The sequence below is a fragment of the Aquarana catesbeiana genome, linkage group LG04 (assembly GCF_042186555.1).
Source record: "Aquarana catesbeiana isolate 2022-GZ linkage group LG04, ASM4218655v1, whole genome shotgun sequence".
NCBI lineage: Eukaryota > Metazoa > Chordata > Amphibia > Anura > Ranidae > Aquarana > Aquarana catesbeiana.
The window spans coordinates 605,774,479-605,799,177 of record NC_133327.1 but is presented as its reverse complement, the minus strand read 5'-3'; the positions used below and the strand labels follow the sequence as shown (position 1 = coordinate 605,799,177).

General features: G+C 41.3%; 1 protein-coding gene across 6 annotated transcripts in view; it reads right to left on the bottom strand.

Moving 5' to 3' along the window:
* The window catches only part of KIF16B (kinesin family member 16B), a 603,866-nt gene that overhangs the window by 177,005 nt on the left and 402,162 nt on the right, over positions 1-24,699 (bottom strand). For 2 of the 6 annotated variants that reach the window (XM_073628236.1, XM_073628240.1), the window contains 4 exons: positions 21,870-22,031; positions 21,364-21,472; positions 17,447-17,497; positions 11,608-14,423 (listed from right to left, as the gene is read on the bottom strand). In XM_073628236.1, the coding sequence (XP_073484337.1) occupies positions 12,378-14,423; positions 17,447-17,497; positions 21,364-21,472; positions 21,870-22,031 (2,368 nt within the window). In that variant the 3' untranslated portion in view covers positions 11,608-12,377. Of the gene's footprint in view, positions 1-11,606; positions 14,424-17,446; positions 17,498-21,363; positions 21,473-21,869; positions 22,032-24,699 lie in introns of those variants that run through there. The other 4 variants (XM_073628239.1, XM_073628241.1, XM_073628238.1 and 1 more) reach the window with 3 other exon arrangements.

Here is a 24,699-nt window from a genome sequence, read left to right as displayed (position 1 = left end):
CAGCAAAAGTTATAGCGTCTACAAACTATGGGGAAGATTTATGGCATTTTTATGGTGTTATTTATTTTTTTTTTTTTACTAATAATGGCGGTTATCTGTGATTTTTAGCGGTATTGTGATGGACAGATCGGAGACTTTTGACACATTTTTGGGACTATTGACATTCATAGAGCGATCAGTACAATAAATATGCACTGATTACTCTATAAATATCACTCGCAGGGAAGGGGTTAACACTAGGGGGCGATCAAGGGGTTAAGTGTGTGTTCCCTCACTGTGTTCAAATTGTGTGTGGATGGGACTAACTAGGAGAGATGACAGATCGCTGTCCCTACTTTGTAGGAACACACGATCTGTCTTCTCTCCCCTGACAGCACACACAAATCCCTGTGCTGGCTCGCACCCACGTGCATCAGGTCCCCCGGTGTGCAGCAGGTGTGCGCGTGCGTGCCTCCGGCGGCGCTTGCGTGCCCTCTGGTGGCTCTCCTGGGCAAAGCCGTATATATACGAGATTTCGCCCAGGAGAGCCATTCTGCCGCAGTATATCCGCGTGAGCTGGTCGGGAATCGGTTAAGTGAACCTGTGCCCTGACTATAGACTTTAAAATAGTTACAAAGTTTAAGAAAGAGCTTTAAAACATCCTTGACCTCTGTAGCTGTATTGTGAACTGAATCCTAAAAGATCACAACAAAGGCACTGAAGTCAGGCTTATCAATTTTTAACAGATTTTAATGCCTCTGCTGCAAAATTTATAGATGAATTTCTCCATAATGCCTGAAGCTACAGTGGCAAGGGATTGTTCCCTTTAAAAACACAAGTTAAGTGTATTGTCCAATGTACAAAGATTTGTATTAAGGCACTTAGGGACATTATCATGAGTAATGAATGGAGAATTTCATTACCAAACTCTCTTAAGAATGCTAGTTCCCCCGTTTGTCTTTTTGACACCTTGACTTCAATGCTGTCAGAATCACTGGCCTAAAAAAAAGTATACAGATAAGTAGTTCTGAAAATTTTCTAAAACATATTTACAGCATGCTTTTTCTAAGACTGTGATAAACATATCAAAATCAGACACAGCACGCCATCTAGCATTTTCAGAAAAAGGCCTACAATGGCAGCCCCCATATTTCTCTCATGACAGAGTCCCTTTAAGTAAGACCACAAGTGTTAACCCTTGTTTCTGGTTTTGGCATATGTCATTTGTCCGCAGCAGCATGGGCTTTCACCCACATTGCACATTTGCTTACAACTGTTAACCACTTAAGGACCGAGACTCTTTCTGAGATTTGTTGTTTACGAGTTAAAAACATTTTTTTTTGCTGGAAAATTACTTAGAACCCCCAAACATTATACATTTTTTTTTCTAACACTGTAGAGAATAAAATGGCGGTCGTTGCAATACTTTCTGTCACACCGTATTTGCGCAGCGGTCTTACTAGCACACTTTTTTTTTTTAAAAATACACTTTTTTGAATTAAAAAAATAAGACAACAGTAAAGTTAGCCCAATTTTTTTTATATTGTGAAAGATAATGTTACGCCGAGTAAATAGATGCCCAACATGTCACGCTTCAAAATTGCGCCCACTTGTGGAATGGCGACAAACTTTTACCCTTTAAAATCTCCATAGGCGACGTTTAAAAAAATTCTACAGGTTCCATGTTTTGTGTTACAGAGGAAGTCACGCCGCGTCATAGCAACATGGCACGGCCGCGATCACCGTGCTGCACGCCCGCCCCCTATTTTTGTAATCTTCTAAATGAGATCGAAGGACCAAGTTTTCCTCTTTGAGGTTTTCAAATTCAACTGCATAAGCATGGGTGTTTTTTTCAAGTTCATCAACCCGCAGTCAAATATTTGCAGTGTGTTGGCGCAGTTCTCAGATTTCCTTAGTCAGACTAATCTGTGGTTTGTTTAACCACTTAAAGTGGGGTTCCTTAAAGTGGGGTTCCCATTTAAAAAAAAAAATTAAAAGTCAGCAGTTACAAATACTGCATCTGCTGACTTTTAATCGGACACTTACCTGTCCCAGGGTCCAGCGATGCGGGGGATCGAAGCCCTGCTCGTCCCCCCCCTCCGCTCGGCGGCGCCGGCATTTTAACTGTGGGCGCCCTTCAGAGCCGGGCACCCACTGCGCATGCGCGAGCCGTCACTGGCCCCGCAATCATCTGGGACCGGTCACATGTCCCAGATGATTGACAAGAGGGAGGGTGGAGAGGCGATCTCCTTTCCTGCGCCGAGGGAAGTATCGTCAGGAGCCCAGACACCAAAGCAGGCAGACTACGAGGGACCCTCTAGCAACAGGCCTATTTTTCAGACTCGGTGTTTACAAGTTAAAATAATTTTTTTTTTGCTAGAAAATTACTTCGAACCCCCAAACATTACATATTTTTTTCAGACACCCTAGAGCAGTGGTTCTCAACCTTACTAGTGCTGTGACCCCTTGATAAAATTTCCCAAGTTGTGGGGACCCCTAACAGTAAAATTATTTTCGTAGCATGGGTTGTCAGCACGCAAGGCAAGACAAGTAATTTGCACCCCTAACCCACGAACATTTAGCACTCCCTGAGTCCCTTCCACTCGTAAAGTATTAAAACCCCTTATATGGTACATTGTGGATGTACCACTCTTTCTCTTTGTTCTCCTTTCTTTCCCTTTTATCTCTCTCTATCCTAATTTCTTGTTTTTTTTCCCTTTTATCTCTCTCTATCCTAATTTCTTGTTCTTTCTCTCCCTTTTTATTTGTTCCTCCCCCTCTTTTCCTCTCCCTTTAATGTATGCTCTATTTTTATTCCTTCTCTTGCTCCTTGGTGAGGGGAACGGATGAGTGGCAGTGTTGGGGGGAGGTCTGATCAGCCAACTTAGGTGCTCTTGATCAAGATCATCTGCTGATCTGAGAACTGAAGTGGGGACGTTTAATGGCAAACTATAATCACAGGTAGTATTACTCACTGTGTCTCTGGCTTCACTGTGTCTCCGACTTTGTGGTGTCTCGTAGCAGTGACACCTATGCCGAAATCAGGAGATAGGGTCTCCTCCAGCCCCTCTCATTTCACATTCCTCACCAGTCAGCTGACCTCTAGTTTCTGCCCCCCAGCCATGCTGTGAACTGAGGCTCCAGGAATAGCCCAGTGGGCGGCCACAAAAAGGCTGGGAGAGCGGTGCAGGCTTTAGGAACAGCCCAGGATTCGGTGACCCCTGGCAAATCATCATTCGACCCCCAGGTTGAGAACCACTGCCCTAGAGAATAAAATGGCGGTTGTTGCAATACTTTGTCACACCGTATTTGCGCAGCGGTCTTACAAGCGCACTTTTTTTGGAAAAAATAAAGTTTTTTTAATTAAAAAAATAAGACAACAGTAAAGTTAGCCAATTTTTTTTTTTATATTGTGAAAGGTAATGTTACACCGAGTAAATTGATATCCAACATATTGCGCTTCAAAATTGCGCCCGCTCATGGAATGGCGACAAAGTTTTACCCTTAAAAATCTCCATAGGCGACATTTAATTTTTTTTTTTTTTTTTTTTTTTTAGAGGTTACCAGTTTTGAGTTACAGAGGAGGTCTAGGGCTAGAATTATTGCTCTCGCTCTACCGATCTCAGCGATACCTTACTGTGTGGTTTGAACACCGTTTTCATATGTGGGCGCAACTTACTTATGCGTTCGCTTCTGCGTGCGAGCTCGGCGGGACGGGGAACTTTCTTTTTTTTCCCTTATTTACTTTACTTTTTTTTTTTTTTTGACACTGTCCTTTGAAAAAAAAAAAAAAAAGGGTCACTTTTATTCCTATTACAAGGAACATAAACATCCCTTGTAATAGAAAAAAAGCATGACAGGACCTCTTAAATATGAGATCTGGGGTCAGATCTCATATTTACATTGAAATACAATAGAAAAAAAAAAGTCATTTGAAAAAATGAAACAAAAATTCCCCTTTAAAAGCATTGGGCAGAAAAGACTTTTGATGTCGCTTCCGCCCTCCAATGCTATGGAGCTGAGCGGGGCCATTTTCCCCTCACTCAGCATCCAGGCTCAGAGGAGAGCAGACGCGATCGTATCCACACTACCGACGGCAACGGTAAGAGGCGGAGACGGTGGGAGGGGGGCCTTCTCCTGCTCCCCGATAAAAGTGATCTTGTGGCGAATCCGCCGCAGAGATAACATCTGAAAGCAGACCGCCCACAGCTGCTACCATAACAACAATATTCCTCTTCAAACTGCTGACGTATAAGGACAGGGGGCAGTCCGTAAGTGGTTAAGGGCTTCGTGAAGCATTTTTTTTTTTTTAATTGCCTCAGAACAGAAGAATGAGCAGTGTCTGTAAAATATGTCATTTGTGAAGTTTGTATAGATGAATCTGAGTCCTATTCCCCCTGTGTTGTCACAGATACTTTAGAGCACTAAGAGGATTTCACTGATTGTGAGGTACCAGGGGGAGGAGATGCTGCTAGTGCCATTCTGACTGAAGCCTTAGGCATCACTCTTCTTGTTTTTTTGCTTCATTTTCAGGCGAGAACTCCCAAGAACCATTACATTAAGTGGTGGGGGTTATTAGCAGACCGAGTAACAATATTTACCGGGTGAAGCTGAGTCGGGACACAGTATAATGCGGCAAAAACACGCCTTTAGGAGCAGAGCTCTAAGCTGGCATGTCTTCTCAAAAAGACAGACTGCGTTTCTGTGCTATAAAATCAACTATAGTGTATTTTTTTTATAGATTTTATAAACCACTGCACTAATATTGTAAACATACATAAAAAAATTTGATTAACATCATTTTACAACTCTTTTCAAGGTGTCTTACAAGTTTGCAGTGAGATATTCCATCCTTCTTATATCTGATATAGTATCTATTAGTTGGAGTTAAGAGGTGGTGTTGGTGGATCTCCAATCTAGTGAGATATGCCTCCTAGCAGCTGTCAATGCATGGGTGACTAGTCTTTTAAGGTATTTGGTACCTGGAGGTGGTAAGCCAAGAAGGCAATGGGTAGAATCTAATGGTAATGTAGTATCTAACAGATGGTCTAAGAACTTAACCACTCTTTGCCAGAAGGGCTGCACATGTACCCATTTCCAGAAAATATGGTATAGTGTGCCAGTCTCTCAATTGCATCTCCAACACAATGAACAGTATCTCACAAAAGTGAGTACACCTCTCACATTTTGTAAATATTTTATTCTATCTTTTCATGTGACAACACTGAAGAAATGACACTTTGCTACAATGTAAAGTAATGAGTGTACAGCTTGTATAACTGTGTAAATTTTCTGTCCCCTCAAAATAACTCAACACAGCCATTAATGTCTAAACCGCTGGCAACAAAAGTGAGTACACCCCTAAGTGAAAATGTCCAAATTGGGCCCAAAGAGCCAATTTTTTGTGTGGCCATCATTATTTTCCAGGACTGCCTTAACCCTAATGGGTATGGAGTTCACCAGAGCTTCACAGGTTGCCACTGGAGCTCTCTTCCACTCCTCCATGACGGAGCTGGTGGATGTTAGAGATCTTGCGCTCCTCCACCTTCCATTTGAGGATGCCCCACAGATGCTCAATAGGGTTTAGGTCTAGAGACATGCTTGGCCAGTCCATCAACTTTACCCTCTGCTTCTTTAGCAAGGCAGTGGTCATCTTGGAGGTGTGTTTGGGGTTGATATGTTGGAATACTGCCCTGCGACCCAGTCTCCAAAGGGAGGATATTATGCTCTGCTTCAGTATGTCATAGTACATGTTGGCATTCATGGTTCCCTCAATGAACTGTAGCTCTCCAGTGCTGGCAGCACTCATGCAGGCCCAGGCCATGACACTCCCACCACCATGCTAGACTTTAGGCAAGACACACTTGTCTTTGTACTCCTCACCTGGTTGCCAACACACACTCTTGACACCATCTGAACCAAATAAATGTATCTTGGTCTCATCAGACCACAGGACATGGTTCCAGTAATTCATGTCCTTAGTCTGCTTGTCTTCAACAAACTGTTTGCAGGCTTACTTGTGCATCATCTTTAGAAGAGGCATCCTTCTGGGATGACAGCCATACAGACCAATATGATGTAGTGTGCAGCGTATGGTCTGAGCACTGACAGGCTTACCCCCCCAACCCCTACAAACTCTGTAGCAATGCTAGCAGCACTCATACATCTATTTCCCAAAGACAACCTTTGTATATGACTCTTAGCACGTGCATTCAACTTCTATGGTCGACCACGATGAGGCCTGTTCTGAGTGGAACCTGTCCTGTTAAACCATTGTATGGTCTTACCACCGTGCTTCAGCTCAGTTTCAGGGTCTTGGCAATTTTCTTATAGCCTAGGCCATCTTTATGTAGAGCAACAATTCTTTTTTTTTAGATCCTAAGTGAGGTGTTTGCCATGAGGTGCCATATTGAACTTCCAGTGACCAGTATGAGAGAGTGAGAGAAATAACACCAAATTGAACACACCTGCTCCCCATTCACACCTAAGACCTTGTAACACTAACAAGTCACATGACACCGGGGAGGGAAAATGGCTAATTGGGCCCAATTTGGACATTTTCACTTAGGGGTGTACTCACTTTTGTTGCCAGTGGTAGACATTAATGGCTGTGTGTTGAGTTATTTTGAGGGGACAGCAAATTTACACTGTTAAACAAGCTGTACACTCACTACTTTACATTGTAACAAATTCAAACAAATGTGAAATTTCTTCAGTGTTGTCACATGAAAAGATATATATATAATAAAATATTCACAAAAATGTGAGGGGTGTACTCACTTTAGAGAGATACTGTAGGTATGTCAGGATTATATGGATAAAGGACTTCAGGGGTTTTGTACCAAAGCATCATCATTTTGTAAACAGTTTCCTTATAAGCAACACAAAGATGACCTAGCAGCAGTCTCCCAAATTTTATTTAATTTAGGCAAAGGAATAGTACATTGCAATTTCTTCTCTCACTTCATCATGTATGAATGATAATCATTGGTCACAGAAGAAGCATTTTGAAGGAGCTTATATATTGAACTCAAATTCAAATTGTGTGGGTTAAGGCTGTAGCATAGGAATATAATGCCTAAATTGTAAATAAGAATAAAACATACAAGTAGGTAATTTTTTGCGTAGCCTTAAATTGGATGTAAACCCACTCTCATCATTTCTAAATTACTTCCATAGTGCTGATCTATAAGGATATACATGCTTCCTGCATGTATCCTTACCTGTCAAATATCTCCCCTTTAGCTGTTTGGAACACCGCAATACTCTGGATTCTGTGGGCAGGCCTGTTGTCCTTGTTGGGTGGAGTCATGATGTCAGTAGACTCCCTGTCCACCTCTACATTCCCCTTGGCCAGGTATCGATATTTCTTACACTGAACTTCTGCTGGTCCTGTGGATTATGCCCCATGATCACTAACATCCAGCCAAACCAGGAAAGTCACCACATGACTTCAGCATGCCCGATCATGCTGAGGTGTGGAGCAGCCAATCCTGGGAGAGCAGGAGAAGAAAGGAGGGGGGATGTGAAGTACACAGAATGTCTCTCTCACACTTGTGCATGAGATAAGGAAATCATCTGTCACTCACAGCAAGGGGGAAGAAAGGGACACCTATTTGTCTGTGTGTGTGTTTTTATCTTACTGAAGAAAGATAAAAGGATTGCTCAGAGCTGGATTAACTCTTCGTGGCAAGACTGGGCACAGCTGAAATGGCATCTTCTGTGTAAACAGATGAGAGTCTTAATGAAACATTTTTTTGGGGTTTACATCCACTTTAAGTCTTTAAAATTGTGAAGTTTTCAGGTGGTTGGACAGAGAAGATGTTTTAGTTAGAATATACGAGTTTTGGGCCCAAGGCCTTATTTCAGTCTGAGAGACTTTCTGGAATCTCTGGGATATAGAGAACGTTAATTAAGAGGGAGCTTAGAGATGCAATGAAATATTTTTGCTTAAATTGCTGCCAGATGGTGAGTGAAACAAAATCACAGGGGACAAGAAGTAGGGTTTCACTGTTTTAAGAGTCTGTGCAGAAGTAGACCAAATTAAATCAAATAGTTGGGATGTATGTGATGCATTTGGGCACTTTCTATTTCAGTTCATCTGCTAGAGGCATACTGAGCAGACCCAGACCAGGATACTAGCTGACGTAAATTAGTAGCCACATAGTAGTTAGATCAGGAACACCCAATCCACCTCTAGCCTTTGAAGGATACAACACAGAGCTAGCAATTCTATGTGTTTTATAATGCCATATAAAATTTGTAAAAGCCCTGTGAGAGCTACGTAAATGAGACGAGGGGGCAGTGACTGGGAGGGTTTCAAACAAGTATAACAATTTAGGTAATACAGACATTTTATGTGCTGTAATAGGACCCATAAAAGACAGTGAAAGACTATCCCACAGTTTCAAATTTTAGTGCATTCCCGAATCAAAGGGGGAAAATTTGCCTCAAATAAAGTGGAGTTAGTCGGGATAATGCAGACACCTAGATATTTAAGAGAACCTGTACACCAGTGGTAAGAATAGTAAGGCTAAAAGCTGAAAAGGAGGAATGTGGATAGCAACACCCTTTTGAATACTGTTTTATTGTGTAGGTACCTCTATTTGTTTGCTGTGTATTTCCACCAGTGGTTTATTAAGTATATGTTACTTTAGTTTTCCTTAAACTAGTCACATACAAGTAACCATTTGATCAATAACAGCAACAAACGCTAGTTAGCAATTAGGGGCATCACGCACACTCTACTCTCATAGAGTCTGACAGGTTACCAACAGTGGGGCTGGATGTTGTGCCTGTGCCCTGCAGCCACAGTTAAACGCTGGAGCCTCATGCACCAGGGCTAAATGTCCAGTGTGTGTGAGGCCTAAAGGGTTACCTGGGAGTGGCTGAGGACAAAACTCGGATAACACATAACAAGAGTTTGTTTTTTTTCTACTCTGTAAGTGCCAGTTCACATTTCTGAAGAAAACAGTTTTTTCTGCATAAAAAAAAAAACACAGTTCTCCACAAGGGAACACAGAAGACAATAAACAACGCTGCCCCACTGTGCCCCAATCACACATCCTCGCAGCTGTCAGCTCAGCAGGTCTCTGTACAACCCTGTGTTTTTATGCACAGTTGCTCAAAGAAGGAAACCCCTTCTTGGCAGGCAGTTGTGATCACTACCCCCAGAGAAAAATAGAACTTTTTTCTCTGTGGGTAGTGATCACAGCTGCTGTCAAAGGGGGTCAGTGCCTTGGGTTTTTACAATGCAAGGCGCGATTTCCCCTTTTTTTTCCCCAAATGTTAACGGAATGTCTCAAAGTGGAATTTTATTCATTTCTATGCATGGCAGCTCAGCTGGGGTGAGGTGAGCAGAAGTGCATAAAATGACAGGCTCATACAGAGACCTGCAGAGCGGTGTGGAAAAATGCAGCCATGTTGCATTTTTCCACACTGCTCTACTCTGCACCTGACAGCAGCGAGGAAGCATGAAAGAGGAGCACAGAAAACCATTGTTTTCCCGTGCCCTTGCGAAGAGTTGCATTTTTCTTGTAGAAAAATGTTGTAAACCAGCCCTTAATGTATGACTAAAAGACATGACGACTTTTTGAAGTATAGCCTTTCCTCAGATACTGTGTAGATAAACAATTCCACAGAGCCAGCATCACAGTTTAAGCAGAAGTGCATACCAAGGAAAAAAAAGCAAATTAAACAAACAGTAGCCTGTGCTGAGTAAATGTGACAGGTAACCATCAACTGTATTAAAGTGCAATTAAAGTGATTGTAAAGGTTCTTTTAAAAAAAAAAAAAAAAAAAACACAACAAGCATGTCATACTTACCTGCTCTACGCAAGGGTTTTGCATAGAGTGGCCCCGATCCTCCTCTTCTGAGGTTCCCCACTGGCGCTCCTGGCTCCTCCCTGCATTGAGTGCCTCCTCAGGGACGCCCATTTCGAGGGGGCACCCGTGCAGGCGCACTACCAAGTCCTGCTGCTGCATCCATTGACACAGACAGCAGGACTTGGGCCCGCCCCCAACTCCCGTGTCACTGGATTTGATGCAGCGGGAACCAATGGCTGCTGCTGCTATCAATCTATCCAATGAGGACCCGAGACATCTGCTGGAGCTGCTGGGCTCGTTCTCGTCGCTGGAAAGATCGGGTTTAGGCAAGTAAAAGGGGGGCTCTGGGGGGCTGCTGCACTACAGAAGATTTTTCACCTTAATGCATAGAATGCATTAAAGTAAAAAAAACCTTGAGGGTTTAGAACCCCTTTAAAATAGAAAAAAAAAAAAAAAATAGTATTGTGCAAAGGTTCCTCACTGCATTGGAATCAGCTTTAGGAATGAAGCAGCAATGTTCCTACTTGTTTTAATTGTTTGTACAGTTTGGCCAGCTAAAAAGAATGAGGAGGTACAACAGCAATATACTGTATATACTTATATATACATACACACTTGCATGCTTACATTATATAGATGTATTTTTTTTCCCTTTAGCCTCATGCCTCTAAACACCCCTCTTTATAAGCCTATGTGTCCAAGTACACATAAACATTTACAGGCGTTTAGACACGAGTGTTTAGGGGCAGAACTCTGAATGCAACAAAATCGCGTTCAGGAGAGGAGTGTTTAGGCTGAAAAAATGCTTGATGCGCCTAAAAGCGTGTAAACGTGTGTAAACATTAGGTGCGTTTAGTGCTTGAGCACTCATTTATTTCAATGGCCAGAATAAATTAATATTCTGGCCAATGAAAATAACGCCCAAACACAAAAAAATTAAGCTTTAGGCGTGTTTTTATGCTGCTTTTCTCCTGCCAGTCCAAAGTTACTAAAATCTGGTTAACTGCTTTAGACTACTATAAATACATTTCTTTTAATATATCCCTTTCATTTTACTAAGTGAACTACAATACATCAATAACATTGCATCCTATTGTATTCTTACATCCTTCACTTGAGGATTTGAATAGATTGAACAGGCCACACCTGAAAACTTTGAAACTAGAATGTGTCATTCTTTCCCATAGGGAGGCAAGTAAACATGGCACTTCTAAAATACACTAAAGCACCTTACTACGGAACTAAACAAGTACAGTACATACATGTCTCCTTCACAGCAATGTATTTAAGCCAAGTCTACAAAAAAAAAAAAAGCTGCAGTTCTGTTCATAGGTCTGTTTTGTTGGGCTGGCAGCCCTTTCCAAATAAATGCATTACAAGTGCATGCGGTAATACACTGCAAATTTTTAACTCTGAATCTATAAAATTAAATTATAGGTGTTTTTTAATTGATTTCATGAGGTCAAAGTCTGTGTTCAGTTAATACTTGTTCATACTCTATTTCTAGACTATAGTTGCTGTCAGGTATCAAAATTCAACTACGTTTTAAAAAGGAAAAAAAATAATCAGAAATGAAATCCTTTTTATATAGATGTCTATAAAACCACTTTATTTTAGACAAGGATGAGTGGTTTACAGGAAAATTGTGGCACATAATGCCATTGCAAGGTAATAAGAAACTTAATTTCATAATCCTGTGCTGTAGACTTATTACAAATCAATTGTCTGAATAAGTGTCTATAAAATGCTAGTAATTTTGGAGACAGCAGTAAATGAACAGGGAAATACAATAAAATATAGAAAACATTATTACTTTCCCAATCGATATTTTATTCATTGCAATGTCAAATTCAAAAATGTCAAGCTACCATGACAAAATAAAGTTACTAACAGATTATATTGTATCGTACATAAAAGGAAATTGAACACACAAATTATGAAGATTTGCAATCAAGCATAAGTCATTTTGTTTTTCTTTTCATCTAAACTTCATGAAGTTCATAAGAATTATAAATGTACACAGTGCCTGTTTAGGTTACAACTAGGTCAGTTAAATCACAAGCGTGTAAAAGAAGTCAACAATGTCATGTCTATCTGCACCAACCTAGCTGAAAGATTGAAAATAGGAGGTACAATTGGTCAGGTAAGAAAATCTTGTCCAGTTATGGTTTACTAGATAGGTCAACATCAGAGAAATTGGCTCCCTGCTCTACGGGAATAAACTTGCATGCCCAGGTGACCTTAATGTGCTTGTTAAGGCAAAAAGATGCTAAAAGCCCTTTCCTGACAGTTGAGTTTCACTTGTACAACCAGTCGTCAATTGAGGCTTGTGGCCCCCATTAATACAAATTTTTTACCATTACTGATCAACTTGGTGAGCAGGGAGCCCACGGTATGCTAGAATAATTCAGGGAACGAAACAACGAGGCTTATTTAATCTTGTGAAGCCATGGCAGCCAGATTTCCACTGAAAAGAAAAACTCTGATCATGAAGGCACAAAATACCCTGATCGTGAAGGGGTTATACTCAAAGTAGATATGGCATACATACATTTTTTATTTTTACATGTTAACTAATTTGTGAGATGTTTAATAAGAAAAAGTGCCTGTTTATTGGAGCTGAAGGTAAGTCTCCATGCATCGGTTACTGAAGATAACCTGTGCTCTGCATGCATCTCGGAAATAACTGAAATGAAGTCATCTATTTCCACAGGAGTGTGCAGCTCATTGTCACTACTGGAAAAAACGAGAGTCATTTTTGTTAAATTATCTTTGTCTGTAAAGATAATGCATCTGACATCAGTCAAACTGTGGATTTTTATTTGGTTAAAAGTTGAAGATAAAGAACACAAGCCTGGAAGCAATGCTTCATCATGTACAAGAGCAACAGATGTGTTTGTAAGTGCTAGCCATTTATATACACCCTGCGCCCTCACTGTTTCAACTTTAATGGCTGTGTACATCAACAAGCGCATATCTCCTAACGGTGGCTTGAAGCCGTTGATGTTCTCATGAAGGAGATAGACCATATCTGCTAATGCATTTTTGAAGTTACAAGTCAGTTTGAAGCCATTAGAGCAAACAATGTCAGATACATCAGCATTCCAGTCAGTTGACAGTGCCATCAGATCCATACTCAGCAATGGATGACTGACGAGTCTTTCGTAGCTCAATTCAGGCATCAACATTTTTGCTAAATCTTGACATAGCTGCAGGGTACAGCGGTTGTCAAATGTATATACAGCCAGAGGCGAGGACTCAAATGTCCCCAGGAGGTGTACACTTTGTCCTCCAAAACAAATGTGAAGTTCTTGCAAAGAAGTCAGAGGAAGAGAACAAAAAAGTTTCGGCGCATGGCCCAGAAATAAAATAAAGAAAAGATCTGATGTGAACATAAGTAAACAGGCTGGCTGGGGTTCTTGGAGATTCTTGCAGCCAAGAGAATGCCAATATAGACCTTTAAATTGATTCTTGTCAACATGAAAGCCTGGCAATGTGCAGATGAGGTAATCCAAAAGTTCATCAAAAGAGTAGTCCATCAGTTTGAAATACTTATTAGGAAACTTCAGGAATGCAAGTGAGACCAAACTGGCACTTTCTCCTGTGACAGAATAGCATTTTTGGCCATCACAATCTTCTGATCCTTTCCTCAGGGACAATTCAAACAGAGCCAGCTGTTCGGCATTTTTACCATCTACATGTGATTGGCCAATGCTGTAAACCTTTACCTTGTTGTCATATGGATCAGAAGTAGTGCAACCTTTATTTAGCCTGTTTGACTCTATGAACGGTAAATACTTTCCAAATGGAAAATCTTTAATAAACGAAAGACCCTGAATGTTCTGTGTGCTATCAGCTTGTATGCTGTACAATTCTTTAGCTTGCTTAATAACATTCTGAATGGTTGGCAGATTTCTCTTTTTATAAAGATAAGAAAACTTGCTAAAAAGACTTTGCAGGTTGTATTTTTGATGTGTTAAATTTTGGCACACAGAGTTATCGCTGTTAGAATCAGAGTCACGCTGGTAAGCACGAGGCTGCTGGAGGATACCCTGGTGAGTTGGGCAGCAAAACTTGTTCTCCTTTAACTCATTTTCAGGAAGCATATTGGTCTCAGAGAGATTACAATGAAATATATCATTGCACTCAGGTTGCTCATTATCAAGCGTCTTCATCTTGGAGGAGGACATCTGCTGGAAAAAAGTGCGGTCAGATTCCATTTGAAAGAAATCGCGGTCACCAGATACACTTTCTAAATGCTTCCCTTTGGTCTTGGCAGGAATTTTCTGAGCGGCAGATGAAATATTTTGATGAGAGCATTTGCTGTTACAGAGCTCTCTGCAGAGAAGGTGACTTGGTTCACGTTCTGTGTCAGACAGAAAGTCAAAATATTCACTAATGGATGATCTATTTTTCCTTTTCTCATTCTCTTCTTTCAAATGTTTCTCTTTAGAGTCAGAACATTTTCTTGTGAAGCAAGAATATGAATTAGCAGTCACAGGATTTAGATTTTGCCTTTCAACAACTGCCATCCTGGCTTGTCTCGTAGGCGGCAACGGGATGGATCCAATCTCAAGAAAAGATACCTTTCCAGGGTTTGCCCGAGGTTCATGCATTTTCTGTTAATGTTAAAGACAGGAAAGAGCCCAATATTGCCCTTGTGCACACACATCATTTTCAAAGAAAAGATTATTCATTGTGTGATTGGTGCTGATTAGGAATTTAGCTGGTTTCCCATCATTTACTTTACAATATTTTACATAATTTGAAGTATTGTTTTGGTAGAGTTTTGCCAAAAAGGTTATGCGTCAACTCCCATTTTCTTTGAGTTTTTCACATATATATTTTACTAAACCTAGCATGCCACTCAAAAGAGATTGAAAAAAATATGTTTCCATTTTAGTTTCAAATATGTTGGCGTCAAAGACACCAGATAGAAACAGATTAAACCAGCTACTAAACAAGGATCTTTGTAATGACACATCAAGACAAATTGTAGATTGTCAATGCTACAACGGGAAGATAGGATGACAGGAAAATCTAAGTTGGACATATTGTTTACATTAGAGAGGGTTATTAAGTGCCAATATAAAACACAGAATATATTGAAAATAAGCTGACATGGCCTAAAAAGTGCCCAAGGTAACAATACTACTGGCAAGTGTGTTTTAATTTTTTAGATGTATTCCTTTGGAGCTCTTTTGATTAGAAGTCAAAGCTATACACAAGGATTTGATGTCTCCTTCAGTCCAAAAATAAGTATTGACTCTTTCAAGACCAAACTATACTCCATCACTCAACAGCTAAGTGCCAGAGCCTCCACAGCCCAATGAAGTTTTGACATCTGCTAAAAGGTTGGGGGAGTGGCAAAGTGCTAGGAGTGGATGGGTCTTAATCTTGCCTGGAGAGAAGTAGAGGCTCCATATGTACAACCTAGACCTAAAATTCAAGAAAATTTACAGGGACACAGATCAAATTAAATACCTAAGCTGGTTATATTAGTAACACAAGGAACTAGCCAAATTTTGGTAGACCAGCTACTGTCGAACAATCCTCTCGAAAAAACAGCATTCGGTCAGTGCTAATAGGTCTGTTTGTTCAGTTTTTTTCATTCAACCTGCAGGTTGATAAAAAAATACTGACCCTGTTAAACCTTGCATACGCAAGTATTTGCAGACACTATAAGGTTCCTGCCCTTCAGATCCATTTTTACTTTAGGTGCATTTGGGGTCAGGTCAGGTTCATGGTTAATGGTTGCAGCAGTCATATTCTGCAGTTTCAATAGACTGGAATATAATGTACTGTATATGACACCAATGACTGCAACAGTTCTATGTTAAGACAGGAGATTGCCTTCTTCTAGTGTCATTGAAGATTAGTGATATAATCCCACATCATGAATGATCATATAGCATGAGAATGAAAGCCTATGCCACTTGGTAAAAAAAAAAAACTTCCTGCACTTGAAATTCTAACACTTCCTGACCATGTTATGTCCTGACACTTTAAACAATGCTACAATCCATTCTATTGCCTAATCAATTGGAATCTGTATTGCTGTTCAGAGGATTGCAACTCCATTAGCCCTGCAGTGCAGTATTTCACAACTATGTCTGGAAAACAACAGGAAAAGGCAATAGAAATACAGCAGTGTCACTTACAAACCAGGGTGCTGACAACACTTAAGCCTGTGCAATCACAGTATGTGATACACATAAGAACCAAAGTTGCAGTTATGGTCAGCTTGTATTTCCCTTACATAGTGATCCTATGTTTCTGCTGGGGGAAAAACTGTAATGATCAGATCACGTGAAAGAAATGTAACATGCCATGGCTATCAAGAGGGAGTCTACCTATGCATGCAGTATCATATTACTGCAAAGTGTTTGTATTTATTGCTACAACCAGGAATTTTGATGGGAAGAGCTTATTACTGCAGTTGCAAGGAGTACACAAAGTTAGTTGTTCAACCATAACTAAAATGTTAGTTGAGGGAGGTCTCACCCTTTAAACAAAACAATATCAATCAATCGATCTCAATCTGATGCCACCAAAAATACATTAGAATACGAAAGTATTGGGACACCTGCCTTTACACGGACATGAACTTTAATGACATCCCAGTCTTAGTCCGTAGGGTTCAATATTGAGTTGGCCCACCCTTTGCAGCTATAAAAGCTTCAACTCTTCTGGGAAGGCTGTCCACAAGGTTTAGGAGTGTATCTATGGTAATATTTGACCATTCTTCCAGAAGCACTTTTGTGAGGTCAGGCACTGATGTAAACAGGAAGGCCTGGCTCGCAGTCTCCACTCTAATTCATCCCAAAGGTGTTCCATCGTGTTGAGGTCAGGACTTTGAAGTCCAGTCAAGTTCCTCCACTCCAAACTCGCTCTTCTATGTCTTTTTGGACCTTGCTTTGTGCACTGGTCCAAATCATTTGGTGGAGGGGGGATTATGGTGTGGGGTTGATTTTCAAGGGTTGGGCCTGGCCCCTTAGTTCCAGTGAAGGGAACTCTTAAGGCATCAGACATTTTGGACAATACCAAGCTTCCAACTTTGTGGGAACTGTTTGGAGATGGCCCCTTCATGTTCCAACATGACTGCACACCAGTGCACAAAGCAAGGTCCATAAAGACACAAATGAGCGAGTTTGGGGTGGAGGAACTTGACTGGCCTGCACAGAGTCCTGACCTCAACCCAAAAGAACACCTTTGGGATGAATTAGAGCGGAGATTGCGAGCCAGGCCTTCTGGTCCACATCAGTGCCTGACCTCACAAACGCACTTCTGGAAGAATGGTCAAACATTCCCTTAGACACACTCCTAAACCTTGTGAACAGCCTTCCCAGAAAAGTTGAAGCTGCAAGGGGTGGGCCAACTCAATATTGAACCCTACGGAGTAAGACTGGAATGCCATTAAAGTTCATGAGCGTGTAAAGGCAGGTGTCCCAATACTTTTGCTAATGTAGTGTATATTAGAATAAACATAATCTCAATAAATGGTAATAAAAAAAATTAAAAAAAAATCTCCCACCACCTTTGAAATAGGGCTTAAATCAATCTACAAATTAACACTAAATCAATGTGAATGAATCAGTCATGCAAATTAATTTTAGTGTCTCAATAGGCATTGAATACATACCTCATACTTCATTTTTCTTTGAGTAATGCTGTTCAGAAAATTGTCCTTTCCCTGAAAACAACAAGTAACATGTGAGAAGCGTGCCACTAAAGTAGTCACAAAATGAAGGGGTTTCCTTAAGCCCCGGTTCACACAGGGGGCGCCACGACTTGCAGGTCGCCTCACCGAAGCGACCTGCACACGACTTCCACGGCGACTTGCAAAACGACTTTTGTATAGAAGTCAATGCAAGTCGCCTGAAGTCGCCCCAGAAATGCTACAGGAACCTTTTTCTAAGTCGGAGCGACTTGCGTCGCTCCTATTAGAACGGTTCCGTAGTACAGAACGGGAGGCGACTTGTCAGGTTGCTAGGTCGCCTGACAAGACGCCCCTGTGTGAACCGGCACTAAGAACTAACCTTAATCTCAAAAAACACAGAGCAGCCAGTCAGATTCCAGATTTTCTTTTCACCAACTGTCATTTCTCATTTTGAGTTTAAAGTGGAAGTATGGAATTCCTCCCATAACATAATATTATTATCTGTCGCTCCTCCCGGTAGATCGCTTATTGTAAGATCCCTTTCACACTGAGGCGCTTTACAGGCGCTACAGCGCTAAAAATACTGCCTGCATAGCGCCTGTAAAGCGCCGCTCCTGTCTCTCCAATGTGAAAGCTCGAGTGCTTTCACACTGGAGCGGTGCGCTTGCAGGTCAGTCAAAAAACTCCTGCAAGCAGCATCTTTGGAGCGGTGCATACACCACTCCTAAACTGCTCCTGCCCATTGAAATGAATGGGCAGCGTGGCTATACCGCCGGCATGGCGCTGCTGCAGCAGTGCTTTGCGGTGGTTTTAACCCTTTCTAGCGGCCGAATAGTGCCGCAAAATTGATGGTAAAGCGCTGCTACAAATAGCGGCTCTTTACCGCCGACGCACCCACCGCCCCAGTGTGAAAGGGGCCTAAGAGACCAAACTATACAGCTAAAATGGCAGTTACCGTTATGGAAGTCCCAGTCTCAGTTGTTAAATAGTCAGAGCAGCTGTCATTCAATGTAGTTCACAAACAAGCGTGATAACACTCCTGCAGCATTGGTAGCTGGAGGTAACCATATTAAAGAAGGCCTTAGAGAGCACAGAAAGTGGCAGGATCAACAGGTATTTATTAAACATATAATCACACCGTTTGAAAAAAAATAATTTAAAAAGGAAAAAGAAAAGCTGGGAAATATTTTTTTTTTTTACATCATTCTTACTTTTTCTGCAGGTTCTCTTCCCACATATTTCATAGCGGAGGACTGGTTTCATTTAATATAATTTACTGAATTTAAACATTTTTGGCCATTTTTTTTTTTTTTTTTAGTGCTGTTGCCAACTTGTTAAGCTCACCTGCTCTGTGCAATGGGATTGCACAGAGCAGCCTCAAACCTCTTCTTCTGGGGTCCCCTGCCAGTGATTATGACTCCTCTTCTTTTGTGCTATGGGGGCAGACGTGCAGGCTTGATCCAGAGCCGGGCTGTGTGGGTCTATTGACACAAACAGTGCGTCTCCGCCCTGCCTCCCGTTCATAGGATTTGACTGACAGCAACCAATGGCTCCTGCTATCCTCAGCCAAGCTTGTGAGAGCAGGGAGAGAAGAGAGACGACAGACACTGGACACTGGACTGATACACTGTAGGACTCAGACCACTCTGGTATGGCTGCATGAGTTCCCAGCGAACATCTTGCCTTCTCATCCCCCATACACATACTCCTTTCTTCTTCTACCTCTAACTGCCCTCTTGTTGTTGGGTTACTATATCCACCCCATCGTGACTTACTCAAGTTTACCAATACTGCTCACAAGTTATATACCACCATTATACCTACTAAACCCTATTTCCCATACACCTTTTCACCTCTTCATTTAGTAAAATAAATTATCTTGAGGAGATTTCTATCTACCGTATCTATGTAACAAATCATTATAAGCACACATTTAGTCTTGCCACAAAAAATGAATGGCATGCATATGGAGATTTCAAACATTATTATGATACTCCTGGAAAGTTGTCATCTCAATGTTTAACTTTGCTCTAACCCCGCAAACACTCTCAAAAATCATACAACCATTGACCATGTATGTGATACTGTATATCTGTATCTTCTGTTTATATAGCAATCATACACAGTATCTCACAAAAGTGAGTACACCCCTGACATTTTTGTAAATATTTTATTATATCTTTTTATATGACAACACTGAAGAAATGACACTTTGCTACAATGTAAAGTAGTGAGTATACAGCTTGTATAACAGTGTAAATTTGCTGTCCACTCAAAATAACTCAACACACAGCCATTAATGTCTAAACCGCTGGCAACAAAAGTGAGTACACCCTTAAGTGAAAATGTCCAAATTGGGCTCAAAGTGTCAATATTTTGTGTGGCCACCATTGTTTTCCAGCACTGCCTTAACCCTCTTGGGCATGGAGTTCACCAGAGCTTCACAGGTTGCCACTGGAGTCCTCTTCCACTCCTCCATGATGACATCACGGAGCTGGTGGATGTTAGAGATCTTGCACTCCTCCACCTTTCATTTCAGGATGCCCCACAGATGCTCAATAGGGTTTAGGTCTGGAGACATGCTTGGCCAGTCCATCGCCTTCACCCTCAGCTTCTTTAGCAAGGCAGTGATCGTCTTGGAGGTGTGTTTGGGGTCGTTATGTTGGAATCCTGCCCTGCGGCCCATTCTCCGAAGGGAGGGGATCATGCTCTGCTTCAGTATGTCACAGTACATGATGTCATTCATGGTTCCCTCAATGAACTGTAGCTCCCTAGTGCTTGTAGCACTCATATAGCCCCAGACCATGACACTCCCACTACCATGCTGGACTGTAGGCAAGACACACTTGTTAATGTACTCCTCACCTGGTTGCCACCACACACGCTTGACACCATCTGAACCAAATAAGTTTATCTTGGTCTCATCAGACCACAGGACATGGTTCCAGTAATCCATGTTTTTAGTCTACTTGTCTTCAGCAAACTGCGGCTTTCTTGTGCATCATCTTTAGAAGAGGCTTCCTTCTGGGGTGACAGCCATGAAGACCAATTTGATGCAGTGTGCAGCATATGGTCTGAGCACTGACAGGCTGACCCCCCACCCCTTCAACCTCTGCAGCAATGCTGGCAGCACTCATATGTCTATTTCCCAAAGACAACCTCTGGATATGACGCTGAGCACGTGCACTCAACTTCTTTGGTCGACCATGGCGAGGCCTGTTCTGAGTGGATCCTGTCCTGTTAAACTGCTGTATGGTCTTGACCACCATGCTGAAGCTCAGTTTCAGGATCTTGGCAATCTTCTTATAGCCTAGGCCATCTTTATGTAGAGCAACAATTCTTTTTATCAGATCCTCAGAGAGTTCTTTGCCATGAGGTGCCATGTTGAACTTCCAGTGACCAGTATAAAAGAGTGAGAGCGATAACACCAAATTTAACACACCTGCTCCCCATTCACACCTGGGACCTTGTAACACTAACGAATCACATGACACCAGGGAGGGAAAATGGCTAATTGGGCCCAATTTGGACATTTTTCTTCACTTAGGGGTGTACTCACTTTTGCTGCCAGCGATTTAGACATTAATGGCTGTGTGTTGAGTAATTTTGAGGGGACAACAAATTTACATTGTTATACAAGCTGTACACTCACTACATTGTAGAAAGGTGTCATCTCTTCAGCGTTGTCACATGAAAAGATAAATTAAAATATTTACAAACACATGAGGGGTGTACTCACTTTTGTGAGATACTGTGTATATATATATATATATATATATATATATACACACATACATACATACACACACACAAACACATACGTACATGCACACTGTGTATACACACTCACTGTATTTTTTTATTCAACACACAAAGTAAATGCAGAGTAAATATGCTACCTTTCCAATTTCAGAAGAATAAGACAGACTCAAGCCACTGAGGTCCTCAGAAGGCAAATTAATATTTTGCAACCGCCGCTGTACTTCTTCTTCAATATATGCGTGTATTCTGGAAAAGCATTAATATGTTAAACAGACAGTCTGAAAGTAAATTGCACTTCTCTTGCTATAAGGGCCAAACAGGATTTTGTATACACTTAAGCCCAGCAATTTACGCCCTCATATTGCACATAAAAAAAGCTAACATAATCAGAAAGGGATATTTGTCAGCAGTATCCACTTACTGCACTATGCACCAGGCAATTTAGGTATAATCACATAAATACGCTAAAAGCAGTGAAAATTACATTTTTTACTACAGTAATATTTTATGTGAAGGTACAAGCCAGAATAACAATACGCTTCCCTAAAACGATAAAAGCAATGGACCACAATGTGTGGTTATTATAGCTGTGCCCGTGTTGTACCGTGCTTACTTAGCTGAGGATTTAAACATGATTATATACCTGTCATCAGTCAGTTGAAGGAACTGTGGCTGAGATTTCACTGGGCTTGCTGGAGAAGTGGCATGGGGAGGCTTTTCTTCTTGGGCTCCTAAAAAGCTTTTTGAAAGTGGATCAGTAGTCACGTGTATCTTCTGCTTTAGCTGTTGGATTTCATGAGCTAACCTGTATGTGATTCACAAGAGGCAACATCAGAGTCTGCATAAAAAGAGTTAGGTGAGGACCCCAATTTCTAAGACGCAGTCAGGTTTATAATCACTACAGCAGTGCGCAAAACACAAAAAATACACATAGCAAGCAAGCCGCACTAACTGAAATCAGATCACTTTCCAGAGATAACTTCATCCTGCTAATGGTTAGAGCAGTGTTTCTCAACTCCAGTCCTCAAGGCGCCCCAACAGGTAACGTTTTCAGGCTTGCCATTATTTTGCACAGGTGATTCTATCAGTTTCACTGCCTTAGTAATTACCACACCTGTTTCATCTGAGGGAAATCCTGAAAACATGACCTGTTGGGGTGCCTTGAGGACTGGAGTTGAGAAACACTGGGTTAGAGCAATGTGCAGTTCCTTTCTGAGGAAACCCAAACATAAAGAAACGTCTTGGAATAAAATGCAAGATGGCATTTAACCACTTTAATAACGGGCACCCCCCCCCCCTCCCTGCCCAGGCCAATTTTCAGCTTTCAGTGCTGTTACTTTTTAAAATGACAATCATTAAATGACGGTCATGCTACACTGTACCAAAACAAAATTTTTATCATTTTTTTCACACAAATACAGCTTTCTTTTGGTGGTATTTGATCACCTCTGTGGTTTTTTTTTTTTTTTTGCTAAACTAATAATCCTAAAATTTAGAAAAAAAAAAAAAGTTTTTTTGGTTTCTGTTATAAAATTTATTCGCAAACTCAGGTATATAAAATCCAATAAAGCATAACACAATAAAGCAAAACCCATCCACCTTGATGCTGTCAGAATACACAGTTCAGTGCTGCATCTGATTGGTGTTTCCCAAGGTTAGCACCGTCCAACTCTGGTTGTTTGGCAGCTTTCAGCACATGTGCAGCACTCCAGCTCTCTCAAGCTTCTACTCCCCATGGGGAGTAGAAGCTTGAGAGAGCTGGAGTGCTGAGAGCTGCCAAACAACCAGATTTGGACGGTGCTAACCTTGGGAAACACCAATCAGATGCAGCACTGAACTGTGTATTCTGACAGCATCAAGGTGGATGGGTTTTGCTTTATTGTGTTATGCTTTATTGGATTTTATATACCTGAGCTATAAATACATTTTTAAACGGAATTAGACTATGTGGAGTCTCTCTTACATGCATGTGGATTTCGGAGATGGTTTTTGAGCTACCCTATGAGGATATCCATAATAAACAGACCATAGGATATTGATTGGGGCTTGATAACCTCCGGGTTCTGGTGAGTGTGAACCCCTTGCGGGTGTGTGGAGCACGCGGTGGAAAAGTGTTTGGTGAATGGTGCACTTATCAACTATCTGCTGTTTACACCCTATATATCCACTACTTCTGATTTATTCTTAGTTTGTTTTGTTCGCTTTAAAATCTTTATGTACACAGTAGTGACTTTGTACTAGCCTGTTAGTTTTATATCAATTGACTGTTGGGAGCGCCGCTTTGATGTTTTAATTGTTACTCTATCAGTTTTAATTTTTACATCTAGTCTGTATGTACAACCTATTTTAAGTGGCTGCTGAGGGAAACCTCACTTCTAAATTGCATGCATTTATTTATTCATTATTCAATTTTTTTTTTACATATAGATATTTTTGCCATATTTTTTGCCATAATTTTTATATCTAATAGCATTTATTTCCTGAGTGTTTATTACTTGTTTTTACATAGCGCTGAGATTGGAGGAGTGTGGCAGGGCAAGTTTCTTCCCCTTTTTACTAAACGTCTTTTCCTGTTTACACCCCGATCAGCCGTGATTGCACACAGCTGATCACGTGGTTCAGAGGCTCTTTATCGAGATTGGTGTTGCAGTGTGTCAGACTGACACGCTGCACCACCGATCGCTGCACTCCCCTGCTGGCGCACGCTGGCTGTTAACTTGAAAGAAGTCATATGATGTCAGGTCAGGATTACTGAAGCACTGCCCAGCCATCATTCTGCTATAGGCCGGGCGGAAAGTGGTTAAGCAAAACCACATCAGGTTAAAAAAAGAAGTTTTACCATAAGGAATAAAAAGTTTGGTGAATGGTATCGGGAAACAAACAAAACAGAAGATACTAACAAATTACGTTTATTGGCCTTCAACATAATCTCCATCCTTTACAACACACTTTTGGCAATGTTCATAAAGCTTCTGGAAACTGTCAGCAAAGTTCTCTTTAAGACTCGATCACAGAACCGCTGTCACACATTTTTGGATTGCTGCCACGTCTGCAAAAGGTGCGCCTTTCATGACGCTCTTCAGGCAGGGAAACAGAAATAAGTCCGCAGGCACCAGATCAGGGGAGTACGGTGGATGATTGAGAACAGGTGTGCCGCAATGTACCAAGAACTGGTGTACAGGTCTTATCCCCTGTGACGATGGTTCACAGAAAGGATGGATCCTGGTCATACATGGTAATGAAATCTCCAGAGGTTTCCATCCATTTTGCTTTCTGTTCGTCTTCCAGCTTGTGTGGTTCAAACCTGGAACAGATTTTCAGCTTACCCAAATCTTAGCGGACAATGGTGCTCACCGTGTCCTTGCTAATACCCAATTCCTCTGCAATCAATTGTAGAGTCAGTCGCCGATCTCGTGGCAGCATTTGTCGCACTCGCTCGATCACGTCTGGGGGTTCTGCTTGCCGAAAGCCAA